Genomic DNA, 11,405 nt, shown 5'->3' on the forward strand with positions numbered 1-11,405 from the left:
AGGCTCGAAATCGGTCACCGAGTAGCATTTACGTAACATTGTAATTAAGCACGTTTTTGAGTTTATCAGCTCCTCCTAGTTTAGCACGCGGAACGCTGCCTGCCTGGGCTGATTGCCAGTTCCCGGCCCGACTTTTGAATCGGGCGAGATTCGACTCGGTAACGAGTTGGGCGCGACCACTGTGCAGACGACCATCCCATCCCGATAAAGATCAAGAGAGCAGCTCTCTCTTGTACACTCCACAAACACCACAATGAGCTCGTGAGTTTGTCTACCAGGATTACGACCCACTGGCCGTACTAACCCGCCCAGCAACCCAGTACCCGTCCCTACGAGGAATAACCTCCTCGCGAGCCCCAACAACGACCTCGCTCCATTGGCAAAGTCGCCCCCCAACCAGACCTCGACTATCGAGTACGCCTCGTCGGCCCCGTTCCCTCCCTCGTCATCCAAGCATGCCCAGGACGGAACAGAAGACGAGAGCGTCCCGGACCACCTCTACGCCAAGCTGCCCAAGCAATACCTCGAGAAGGGGCCCAACGGCCAGGATGTGCCCGACTACCTCCGCATGATCCTCACCTGTAAGTGACGCGCTTGACCAGCACTAACCCCCAGCCAAGGTGTACTCGGCCCCGCTCAACCTCAGCGAGACGCCCCTCACCTACGCGGCCAACCTGTCCAAGCGCCTCGGGTGTGAGATCTGGCTCAAGCGCGAGGACCTCCAGCCCGTCTTCTCTTTCAAGATCCGTGGCGCTTACAACATGATGGCCAGCTTGACCGAGGAGGAGAAGAAGAAGGGTGTCATCACGTGCAGCGCTGGCAACCACGCGCAGGGTGTCGCGCTGTCCGGCAAGGCTCTCGGCATCGAGGCGACTGTTGTCATGCCATTGGCCACCCCGAGCATCAAGGTGAACAACGTCCGCAGGCTGGGCGGCAACGCCGTGCTCCATGGTCAGGACTTTGACGGCGCCAAGGCCGAGTGTCTCCGCCGCGCGAAGGAGGAAGGCCTGACCTTCATCCCTCCCTATGACGACCCCTACGTCGTCGCTGGACAGGGCACCATCGCGATGGAGATCTGCAGGCAAGTCGCCGACCCCAACAGCCTGGACGGCGTGTTCGCCGCCATCGGCGGTGGTGGCCTCGTCGCCGGTATCGCTGCATACTTGAAGCGCGTGACCGGCCCCGAGACGCAGGTGTTTGGTGTCGAGACTGTCGACGGCGACGCCATGGACCAGTCGCTCAAGGCCGGCAAGCGCGTGCTCCTCGACGAGGTGGGACCCTTCGCGGACGGAACGGCCGTGCGTCTCGTCGGCGAGGAGCCCTTCCGTGTGTGCAAGGAGCTCATTGACGGCGTCGTCATTGTCGACAACGATGAGATCTGCGCCGGTATCAAGGACGTCTTTGAGGGTGGGTGCCTTGTGTGTTTTGACCGCGCTGACCCGCCAGAAACCCGCTCCGTCCCCGAGCCGTCGGGCGCGCTCGCGCTCGCGGGCCTCAAGGCGCATATCATGCGCAACGGCCTGCAGGGCAGCGGCAAGAAGTTCATCGCCGTCGTCTCTGGCGGCAACATGAACTTTGGCCGTCTGCGCTTCGTCGCTGAGCGTGCCGATATCGGTGAACGCCGCGAGGTGCTCATGTCATTCCAGGTGCCCGAGCGCCCTGGATCCTTTGTCAAGCTGCACAACTACCTCAACCCGCGTGCCGTCACCGAGTTCTCGTACCGCTACTCGCCCGGTCTCCGCGGCCACATCATCTGTTCGTTCTACCTCAAGGCGTCGTCGTCGTCGGCGTCGGGCCCGTCGCCCAACGAGCGCCAGAAGGAGGTCGACGCCATCATCTCGGACCTCGGCGGCATGGGCATCGAGGCGCGCGACCTCACCGACAACGAGTTTGCCAAGTCGCATGTGAGGCATCTGGTCGGCGGCCGCGCCAACGTCGAGCACGAGAGAGTGTTCCGCTTTGCCTTCCCCGAGCGCCCTGGTGCCCTCGCCCGCTTCCTTACCAGCCTCAAGCCAGACTGGAACATCTCGCTCTTCCACTACCGCAACCACGGCGCCGACGTCGGCAAGGTCCTTGTCGGTCTCCAGGTGCCTCCTGGCTCGGAGAGTGCGCTTGAGGAGTTCCTCGAGCAGCTCGGCTACCCCTGGGTCGAGGAGACGGACAACATTGCGTACCAGTACTTTATGTGCCCTGGTGCTGCGGCGAGCGGCGCGGCTACGCCGACTGCGTAGGCGGTGAAGTGATAAAAGTGGACCCGGGTGGAGGCCCAAGCGGTCCAAGGTAGATCTATAGTTTGTAGCCGAGGTGGCGAGGTGGCGAGCATGGCATGCACTCGGGGATGGAGACGCGACCAGGGCCGTAAGATCTGACATATCCTACATGCGAAAGCGGCATGATACTGGCAGCCGTGATAACACAATGGCAGCCGTGGATCGTGAGCTGCTCAAAGCCGCTGCGCCGCCGCCGCCACGACCACGTGGCACGCTTGCGCATCGAGCCAAAAGTCAGCAATCGCTGCGTCATTGCCGCGCTCAATAACAATCTCGGGCAGCTCGACCTCACTCAACTCCTACCCACTCGCAAGCATGCCAGGCGCCACAGGACCGCTGTACCCCGTCGCTGGCTTCGACGCCAGCGCGCTCAAGGGCGCGACGCTCATCATTGTGGGTGTAATCTCTCCTTGCTCCACCCACTGACGGCGACCCAGCCCTCGGTCTCACTCGGCAACGTGCCCCAGCTGGCCGCCGACCTCATCGTGTCCTCGCTCGGGCTGAGGCGCGTCGCGTTCCTCGGCACGGGGGACACGACGGCGCCGTTCGCCGGGCAGGGCGAGGACGGGCTCGTGACGGGCGGCCTGGAGCGTGAGTCCGCCGGTGTGGACTGCCTGACTGCCTGAGGCATGGCTGATCCCCAGTGTACGGCGCTGCGGGGCAGCCAATCTTCGTGCTCCTCCAGCGCGCGCCGACGCTCAAGGTTAGTCCTTCACTGGCCCCGCTCACGCCCAGGCGAAGAAGGACGCGCACGTCGAGCTCATCTCGGCCCTCGCACACAACTACGGCGTCGAGCTCGCGCTCGTGCTCACGTCGCTCGACGCTGCCAACCAGGACGACGCCCAGCTCTTGTGGGTGCAGGCGCTGCAACGCTGACAGGCAGGACACCACACCAGGCCGTCGTGCCCCCCTCGCCGGGGGCGCACCCCGCGCTCGGGAGGCTGGCCCAGCTCCCAGCCCTCAAGCTCACGCTCGAGGCCGCCGCGCACACGCCAAAAGAGACGGCGACGTACCCGCCCTTCCTGCCCGGCGCGGGGCTGACGCGCCGCATCCTCGGCGCGCTCGCCGACGTGCCCTCGGGCGCGGTGAGCGCGTGGGTCGTCGAAGGCGACAACCGGGGCGACGCGCACGCGCTGGCCGGAGTGGCCCTCGGCGTGCTCGGCATCGGTGGGTGCTGGTTGCGGCAGAGCTGACGACCAGACGCGCAGATCACCGAGCCGGCGACCTGGAAGGGGCTGTTCGGCCCGGGAGAAGGGTGGAGCGGCGGCTCGGGGCTCGACGCCGAGATCTACGGCTAGGCGTGATGTGGCGGCTAGGAGCGTGATGTGACCGGGTCGGTCGTGATGGACCGGAGGGATCTCGGGTAGTCGTGGACGCCGCCGGCATCTGGACGACGCGCAGAGATGCAGCCCGTGGCATTGAGCCCGTGGTACAGTGTCCGGCGACGCGCTGCACCGCCGCGTCGCATCTGACGAACGCCGCGAGCCAAGCAGCGCTCCGCGACGCAGTCCAGAACAGTCTGCGTGCCCCTGGTACACCAGGGGTAGATGCACACTGACGCGATGTTGTGTTGACGCCGGCCTGCGCAAACACGCTGCTGCACGCGCTGCGCGCGGTGGGCGCCGAGACCCGTCAGAGGAGCTGGCGAGCACGCGAGGCTAGGGGACGTGCTGTTTCAAGTCGCTGGGGTCAGTGTTCCTGCGTCGTGGCAGCAGGGCCATGGTGTGGTGGCCCAGGAGGTAGGCCGCCGCGTCGGATTCTGATCCGGGTGGTGTCGCATTGCCCTCTAGTCGCGTTCATGATCGGGCAGAGTGTCGGCGTTGTCTCAGTCGCTCGGTGCTGGTCGCCGCGCGCCGTCGCCGCGTCCTTGTTGTGCTTTGCTCACCTCGCGCCGTTTTGCACTAAGGCAAGGGACCGACCCGTAATAAACCCTTTAGGACCCGGCATCAGGCACAATACAAGTTTGAAAAAATAGTCCCGCTAGGCTAATACAGCCAAACACACAACAATGCCCAGAGACGCACACAAACCACACGGACCGGCGTCTGTGCGTACGTACTCTCTCTCGTCGTTTGCGTTTCCTTCCTCCGTCTCGCCGCCCGACGCGAGCAGCAACAAGAGCATCACGCAACTCTATCTCCCTCGCATCTCGCTCCCCCCCTCCTCTCCTAGCCCAGACGGCACCACGCGCACCACCACCACCACCGCCCGCCGCGCCGCGCCGACACACCGACAGACGTCGACGACGCGTTCAAACTATTGCCCCGAGGCGTACCTTGTGCACCACTGACTTGGATCACGACAACCACAACTGCAACTGCTGCAACCACAACCACCACAACCACACGACACGCCACGGCCACCTTGTTGACAGCGCCGCAATACTATCCACACGGCACCCACTCCCACCCCCACCCCCACACACTCGTTAATCTACACAAGGAAGGACATTTCACACCTTCCTCCATCTTGTCACACCCGCAGCTGCCCTCTTGACTCTCTCTGCACTCGCCGCCGCCCCGTCGCCCAGCACGTCTCCCGGCAGGCATTGCTCGTACCACCACTCGCCTTACCCCTAATCCCTCCTACGCCTCTACACTCTCACGGCCATGGCCACCCGCTTCGGCGCGGCGGTTCCCCAGGCCGGCGCTCCCGCCCACAACTTTCCTGGCTACATGGCCTCGCCCGGCAGCAACGCTGTCCCGCTGCCCGGACAAGGTGGTGCCAGCGGCACACCGCGGCCAGCATACATGCGCCTGCCGTCGGCGGGCTCGTCGCCAAACCTGCATGCCATGGGCAACCAGCCTGGCGCGCCAATGTCCGCCGGTACCAACCAGGCGATGCTGCAACAGCGAACTGGACCGGCCGGCGCCCAGGGCTCGCTGCGCAAGAAGGACACCAAGGAGACGGCCTGGGTGCACTGGCGCGCGCTCAAAGACTTTCTCGCGGCCTGGGCAGAGAAGGGCAAGTCGCAGTCGAGATTGTACGCCGACGCTGACCGCTCCCAGAATCACCAACAGCTCGCGCAAGCGCGCGGGAGAAGTTGACGCGCCTGACCCGGCTCCAGTTTCTCGAGCTCAGCACCGACGTCTACGACGAGCTCATGCGTCGCTTGAGCGTGGAGAATGGCAACCCAGATGGGCAGAGTACGTTGCGACGAGGGAAACATGCTGATCCATCCCAGTGGTTCTTCCGTTCCTACCTGTTCGCGACGACTTCCACCCCAAGCGTAACCAGGCAAGACAAAAGCTTGCGACCCTCCCCAAGAATAGGTTTAAAGACCTCGCATCGGACGTCTTCTTCGAGCTGCGTCGTCGCTATCCCGAGTTCGAGGAGGACGGCGGCCAGTCTGTCACGCACGAGAAGGCCCCATACGATGAACCCCCAGCGCCTGGGCCTGTGCCCCTTCAGCAGGGGCACCGGACTAACCCGTCTGGCGGTAGCTTGAGGAATGTCTCCAATGACAACACTCAACGACAGGGGCATCACCGAGCAGGATCCTCCATTGGCAGCAGCGTCAGCGGCGGTGGCCCGCCCCTTGGCGCCAACGGCGTGGACCGCGACCGACTCGCCAACCTGACTGCGGCGACCAACGACATTGTGGTTCCCAACAAGAGTCGCCTGCACGAGGAGGAGATTCAAGTCCCATATGCCCGCGACAGCCAGGCGGACGTCGACATGATGGGTGGCCGCGGCCTGGTCGGCGTCGGCCCCAGCGGTCTGCGTGAGCGTTCCGACGAGTCATTCGAGAGCGGCCAGATCGACTCATCAGCGACATCTCCACCGCGCGAGCGTCTGATGTCGCCGACGACCGACGAGTCGCAGTCGCAGTACCTCGACCGCATGTCTTTCGCCTCCAACGTGACTTCTGCAAGGGGGCCCAAGGGCGCTGGCATCACGTCGCCAAACGGCTGGGATGACCATGAGCAGAAGCTCCGCGCCGATTACGAGTTACGCATTGCCGGTCTCGAGAGGCGGTTGCAGATCGCCGAGACGGAGCGTGATGAGGTCAACCGTGACCTGGGAGACGAACGCGAGCGGCGAAGGGATTTCGAGGACGAGGTTCGCGGCCTCAAGGAACGAGCCACTACCCACGCGTCCTCGCTCCGATCGATCCAGAACGAGCTCGATATCGCGCGCGACAGCGCCAACACTGTTCGTTCTCAGGGAGACCAGACCACTCGTCAAGCCCAGGAGGAGATCAGCCAGTGGCGGGAGCGTTGCGAGGGACTCGAGGACGAGCTTCGCCGCCTCGAGGAGGAGCATGCTCACCGCACGACGACAGACGTCCGGACATCCCCTGGCGGTGGTGCTGGCGGTGCCGACAGCGCCCTCGTCGCCGAGTTGCAGGCCGAAATGCGCTCGCTCGTCCAGGAGCTCCAGGAGCAGTCGGAAAGGTACGATAAGCTCGTCACCGAGCTTGAGCACGAGCAGGAAACCCGGGAGAATCTCGAGACCAGATTGGCAGAGTATAAGAAGCAATTCAACGCCATCCGGATCGAAATGCGCAACCTGAAGGCCACGTCGACCATGTTTGTCTCCCAGCCGCTCACCAACGACCACCTGCCAGCATCACCAGACGGAAACATTGCCGATGCCCACGTCTCGGCATTCCAGACCGCCATTGATGGCATGCTCGCAGCTGCCCGCTCGTCACACCCCTCGGGTGTCCTCCCTGCCATGAAGGCCGTCGTCGAGGCTGTCACCAACGTTGGAGAGGACGTCAAGAAGTTTGAAGAGAGCCCCAACCTCGACGTCGATGTCAGCCGCCTCGAGTCGCTGAAGTACGAGAGCACCTCTCGTCTTTCAGGCCTAATGACGGCAGCTCGCAACCACGCCATGGCTTCCGGCTTGTCGCCCGTCTCCCTAATCGACGCCGCTGCTGGCCACCTGAGTGCGAACGTGGTCGAGATCATCAAGCTGCTCAAGATCCGTCGCACCGGCTCGATGCGCGAGATTCTCGCCACGCGCGGCAGCATGAGCATTGGAGACATGGTCAAGCGCAGCAACTCGGTGTACAGCAACCCCACGCCTGAGAACGGAGACAGTGAGGACGACGACACGCAGCCCTTGGTCAAGAGGCCCGCCGGCTCTGAAGAAGAGCTGCGGGACGCTCATGTCACTGCGGGCCGTGACGATCGCCAGAACAGTGGTCCATACCGTGGCGCAGGCAACTACCCCGCGCCAGCCGCAACAATGTCTCCACCTCGCGCCAATTTAGCTGCTGCCCCACCACCAAGCTCGTACGACCCTTCGTTCCGCATCAACTCGTTCCAGTCGGTCATCTCGACTGCCCAGCGCTCCGACTCGTTTGACTTGGAACGCAAGGGCTCAACTGCCAGCGTCGCAAGTGCCAGCGAGTACAGCAGCGCTCCTCCAAGGCGCCTCGTCGAGCCGCGCAACGATCCCTTTACGGGGCCGCCTGCCAGCCAACGCAATGGCCCACCTGTGCCCGTGCCCGCGATCAGCACGACCTCGCCTAAGACGCACACAAGCGCCTTGCAGGACAGCATCGGCAGCAGTAAAGCCAGCGACTACGAAAAACACATGCGTGGCTTATCGCTCGCTTCAGCTGGTAGCAGCTTAGGTGGACTTCCTTCAGCCGGCGTGCACACCACGACGTTTGACCAGGCATTCGGACGATACGAGCAGAACGGTTCCAACGCCGACAGCCGCGAGTGGGATGATCTCAAGGTAAGCTGAGACGTAGTTGCACATTGCTCACACCGCAGCCCTACCTCAACACACAATCTTCGGCCTTGGTCAACGCGATTCAGAACCTGCTGGCAGCGATCAGAACGGGTGGCCAGGGTCCTGCGCTCAACGAGCACTTGTCAGAGGTTATTGCCATTTCGTCGTCGATTGTTGGCGTCTCGAGCTCTGCTCTGCCCAACCACTTGCGGCCTCAAGGCGACCCCTTGCTTGCCGACCTGGTCGCCAACACGGACCGCCTCGGCGAGGCACAGCAATCAGCGGCGCATGCTGGCGGCTTTGACAAGCAGCTGCGACAGGGCATTGCAAGTGCAAGCTTTGGCGTTGCCAAGGCATTAAAGTCGCTGATGAAGCTCGGGGGGACGGAGTAAGAGCATTCTAAAGTGTGGGGGAGTGATGAGCTGAGGGCTGAGGTTGGTGATGTAGCTCTGGAGGTGGCATAGGCGTTTTTAGTATCGGCCTGTCGGCAGCCATGGCGTGGCTTCTGCCGGCGGGGTAGCATCAAGGACGAGCGAGACTGAGGTATAGACTGTAGGATGTTTGGGCTCGCTACGCCGTTCATAAACAGACAGATGCATGCAGGGAGGGAGCCCGCTAGGGGACCCTCGGCTACGAAAGAAAGGAGCAATCACGGCTGAGGCAACTCGACAGAGCAACCTCGGCAGAGATGAGAAGCGCAACGGAAGGGCAGCAGTTGAGGCTAGCCCTTATCTTGTTCACAAAACTAGATGCGTAGTTTGCGACTAGAGAATGGGGTCGTAGTACCAACAGCAGAGGGCCATGCAGACAAACGTCATCATGAGGACAAAGCCCTCGAGGTAGTTTGTGCGGCCGTCGGAGATGGCAAAGTTTACGAGGACGACGGCGATGACGAGACAGATGGTCTCGAACGTGTCGAACAAGAGGCTCATGGGCTGGCCGATGGCCCAGCCGATGAGGACGAGGATGGGGAGCAGACAGAGCGAGACCTGGACACTGGATCCCACAGCGATCGAGAGCGACAGGTTGAGGCGGTCCTTGAGCGAGACGGTGACGGCGGTGATGTGCTCGACCGAGTTACCGACGACGGGGATGAGGATGAGACCGATGAACTCGCGCGAGACGCTGGTGCGCTCCGTGAGGCCGTCGATCGAGTGGACCAGACACTCGGCCGTCAACCCTGCAAGGCCGGTACACGTCGCGAGGGCGGCGACGGCGAACAACGTCTTTGCGCGGGGCTTTGCGTGCGGGACCACGAGGCGGGGGTTGTGCGGCGCCATGGCGACGGCGCGCTCCTCGTCGTGGGTCGAGATGGAGGTCGAGCGGTCGCTCTCGGCGCGGCGGTAGCGCAGGTCGGTCGTGGGCTGGATCGAGCTGGCGCCCGAGCCCGCGCGGGCGCGAGTCGCAGCGTCGGGCGCGAGCGTCGCGCCGTACTGCTCGTCGGTGCGCGGCGACGCGGCCGAGAAGCTGACGCGCACGTCGTCCTTGCTATCGTTGGTCGACCGCACAGTGTACAACGAGGGCACCCAGCCCGGCTTGGGGAAGACCTGCGTCGTCGACGGCGGGGGCAGGGCGTCGGGCGCCTCGCGCGCCACCTTGAACAGGTAGGCGTGGGTCCAGAGCTGGAAGGTGAGGTACATGCCGTAGACTGCGAGGAGGATGAAGCTGAGTCCGCGGCTCATGGCGAGGATCTTTGCCTGCTCGCGCGGGTCCATGGTGCCGAGGCCGCGCAGCGTGGGCGAGGGGGATACCGGCGCCGGCGCGTCAATCGAGGCTGCGGCCTTGGTGGTGGGCCACGCGAGGTGGTAGGCCTCGGGAAGGAGGACGGCGGCGATCGAGATGCCGAGCAGCGAGATGTGCGTCTGCGCGCCGACGACGGCGTACAGCTGCTCGTGGAAGCGGAGGCCACCGGCAAAGTACGACATGCCGAGGACGAGCAGGATGTTGGACAGGATCGAGCCGGCCATGGACGCCTGCACAATGTCGAGGTCGCCCTTGACGAGTGCGAGGATGGCGATGAGCAGTTCGACGGCGTTGCCGAACGTTGCGTTCAGCAGGCCGCCCCAGGCGTCACCGGCGCGGACAGCGAGTTCCTCGGTGCTGCGGGTGTTAGTGGGGGGAGAAGGGTTGGTGGGAGTGGCGGGGGACGCGACGCGTGTCGCCGCCACTCCGCCACGGACAGCGACTCACGCAAAGCCAAGACCACCGGCCAGTGGCACAATCGCGAGCAGACTACACACGAACACGGCGACCGGGTTCTGGTGTGAAAAGTACAGCGCCCAGGCGATCGGCAGGATGATCGGCAGCACAACCATGACGGGGACGGAGCGGATCATGTTCTGGGCGTTGGGTCAGCGTGCGTCCCGTCGGTTCTCACAGCGCACTCACCCTAAAGCTCTGCCAGTAGGTGGGCTCGGCCCAGTCGTCGCCGTACGCGTGGTTGACGTGCGGCGCGACGGGCGCGACGGGCGAGGCGGCATCGCTGGGGGTGGTAGTAGAAGCGTGTTTGTCATCGTCGAGCGGGCCAGTTATGATGGGCGCCGGCGGCGCGGGTGCGGCTGCCTGCGCGGCGGCAGCGGCGCGCTCACGCGCGCCATCGTGGTGATCGTTGTTAGAGTTTGAGCCATCTATACAGCTTCGTATATCGGGCTCGGGCTCGGCGTCGGTGATGAGGACAGTATTAGCCATGCGTGTCGTGTGATGGGTGAATGAGAGAGGGGGGAGTGGGCGGGGGGGTTAATAATGGGTCGGGGGTACTCCAAGGGGGAGCGAGGGCGAAGGGGCAGGCGGGCCTGGGAGATAGCACGAGCGGGCCACAGGCGCACGACTGGCGTAATGCGAAGCAAGGAAGCACGAGCACGGCAGTGACTGGACTGGACCCGGCACGGGCACGGCACGGCAGCGGCAGCAGCGGCACGGCACGAGAGGACGACGAGGAGTCCCACCCACCCGGCGCCTCAGATAGTGCTAGAAGCGGCTGACTGCCGGGTGGCAACACGATACGCTGCACCGCATCAACGTGCGTGGACGCGTCACCGGGGCGCCGGGGCAGCATGACGCATGACGCAGCGCCAAGCCACTCGCTTGTGGGCAAGCGGGCCCTTGGCGGAGGGGTTGCGCGTGGCGTGGCGCTTGTTCGAGCACCCCCTTAACTACAAAGGCCTTGTTTCGGCTCCACTCGCGGCATGACTCACACGACCGCTCACGTGAGCAGTGGGATGCATAGGTGGGGCGCTCGCGCTACGGGTTGTCGTCTGACCTCGCTGCATGTGAGGCTGCGAGTCGGGCGTGGTGCTAGGCTGGATGTGGTGTGGTGCTACGACGCTCCAATGGGCCACTGCGCTGGAATGTGGGCGTGGGCCCGGCTCCATGGCTGTGGCGCGATTCATCGGCTTCGGCTTCCAGCGCGGCTCTAGGTCGATATCCATTCCTCCACTCCCTGCT

The 11,405-nt window shown here is 63.9% G+C and overlaps 4 protein-coding genes across 4 annotated transcripts; 3 read left to right on the forward strand and 1 right to left on the reverse strand.

Annotated features, from left to right (window-relative positions):
- Positions 1–253: 253 nt before the first annotated feature.
- Positions 254–2,231, forward strand: ILV1 (threonine deaminase; the record flags this gene model as incomplete). Its single annotated transcript, XM_069354960.1, has 4 exons — positions 254–261; positions 313–581; positions 616–1,407; positions 1,447–2,231. 4 exons carry the CDS (start codon positions 254–256, stop codon positions 2,229–2,231), a joined length of 1,854 nt encoding a protein of 617 aa, XP_069207031.1.
- Positions 2,232–2,585: 354 nt separating this feature from the next.
- Positions 2,586–3,568, forward strand: Q8F55_006501 (uncharacterized protein; the record flags this gene model as incomplete). Its single annotated transcript, XM_069354961.1, has 6 exons — positions 2,586–2,663; positions 2,708–2,861; positions 2,915–2,973; positions 3,006–3,121; positions 3,154–3,437; positions 3,471–3,568. 6 exons carry the CDS (start codon positions 2,586–2,588, stop codon positions 3,566–3,568), a joined length of 789 nt encoding a protein of 262 aa, XP_069207032.1.
- A 1,311-nt stretch (positions 3,569–4,879) lies between these two features.
- Positions 4,880–8,353, forward strand: SPA2 (component of the polarisome; the record flags this gene model as incomplete). Its single annotated transcript, XM_069354962.1, has 4 exons — positions 4,880–5,234; positions 5,279–5,416; positions 5,455–7,964; positions 8,003–8,353. The coding sequence occupies 4 exons, from the start codon at positions 4,880–4,882 to the stop codon at positions 8,351–8,353; spliced, it is 3,354 nt and encodes a 1,117-aa protein (XP_069207033.1).
- Positions 8,354–8,725: 372 nt separating this feature from the next.
- Q8F55_006503 (uncharacterized protein) lies at positions 8,726–10,649 on the reverse strand (the record flags this gene model as incomplete). The annotated part of the gene is made up of 3 exons (XM_069354963.1): positions 8,726–10,061; positions 10,152–10,300; positions 10,350–10,649. The coding sequence occupies 3 exons, from the start codon at positions 10,647–10,649 to the stop codon at positions 8,726–8,728; spliced, it is 1,785 nt and encodes a 594-aa protein (XP_069207034.1).
- Between the last annotated feature and the right edge of the window lie 756 nt (positions 10,650–11,405).

Source organism: Vanrija albida, assembly GCF_041260175.1.
Source record: "Vanrija albida strain AlHP1 chromosome Unknown contig_5, whole genome shotgun sequence".
NCBI lineage: Eukaryota > Fungi > Basidiomycota > Tremellomycetes > Trichosporonales > Trichosporonaceae > Vanrija > Vanrija albida.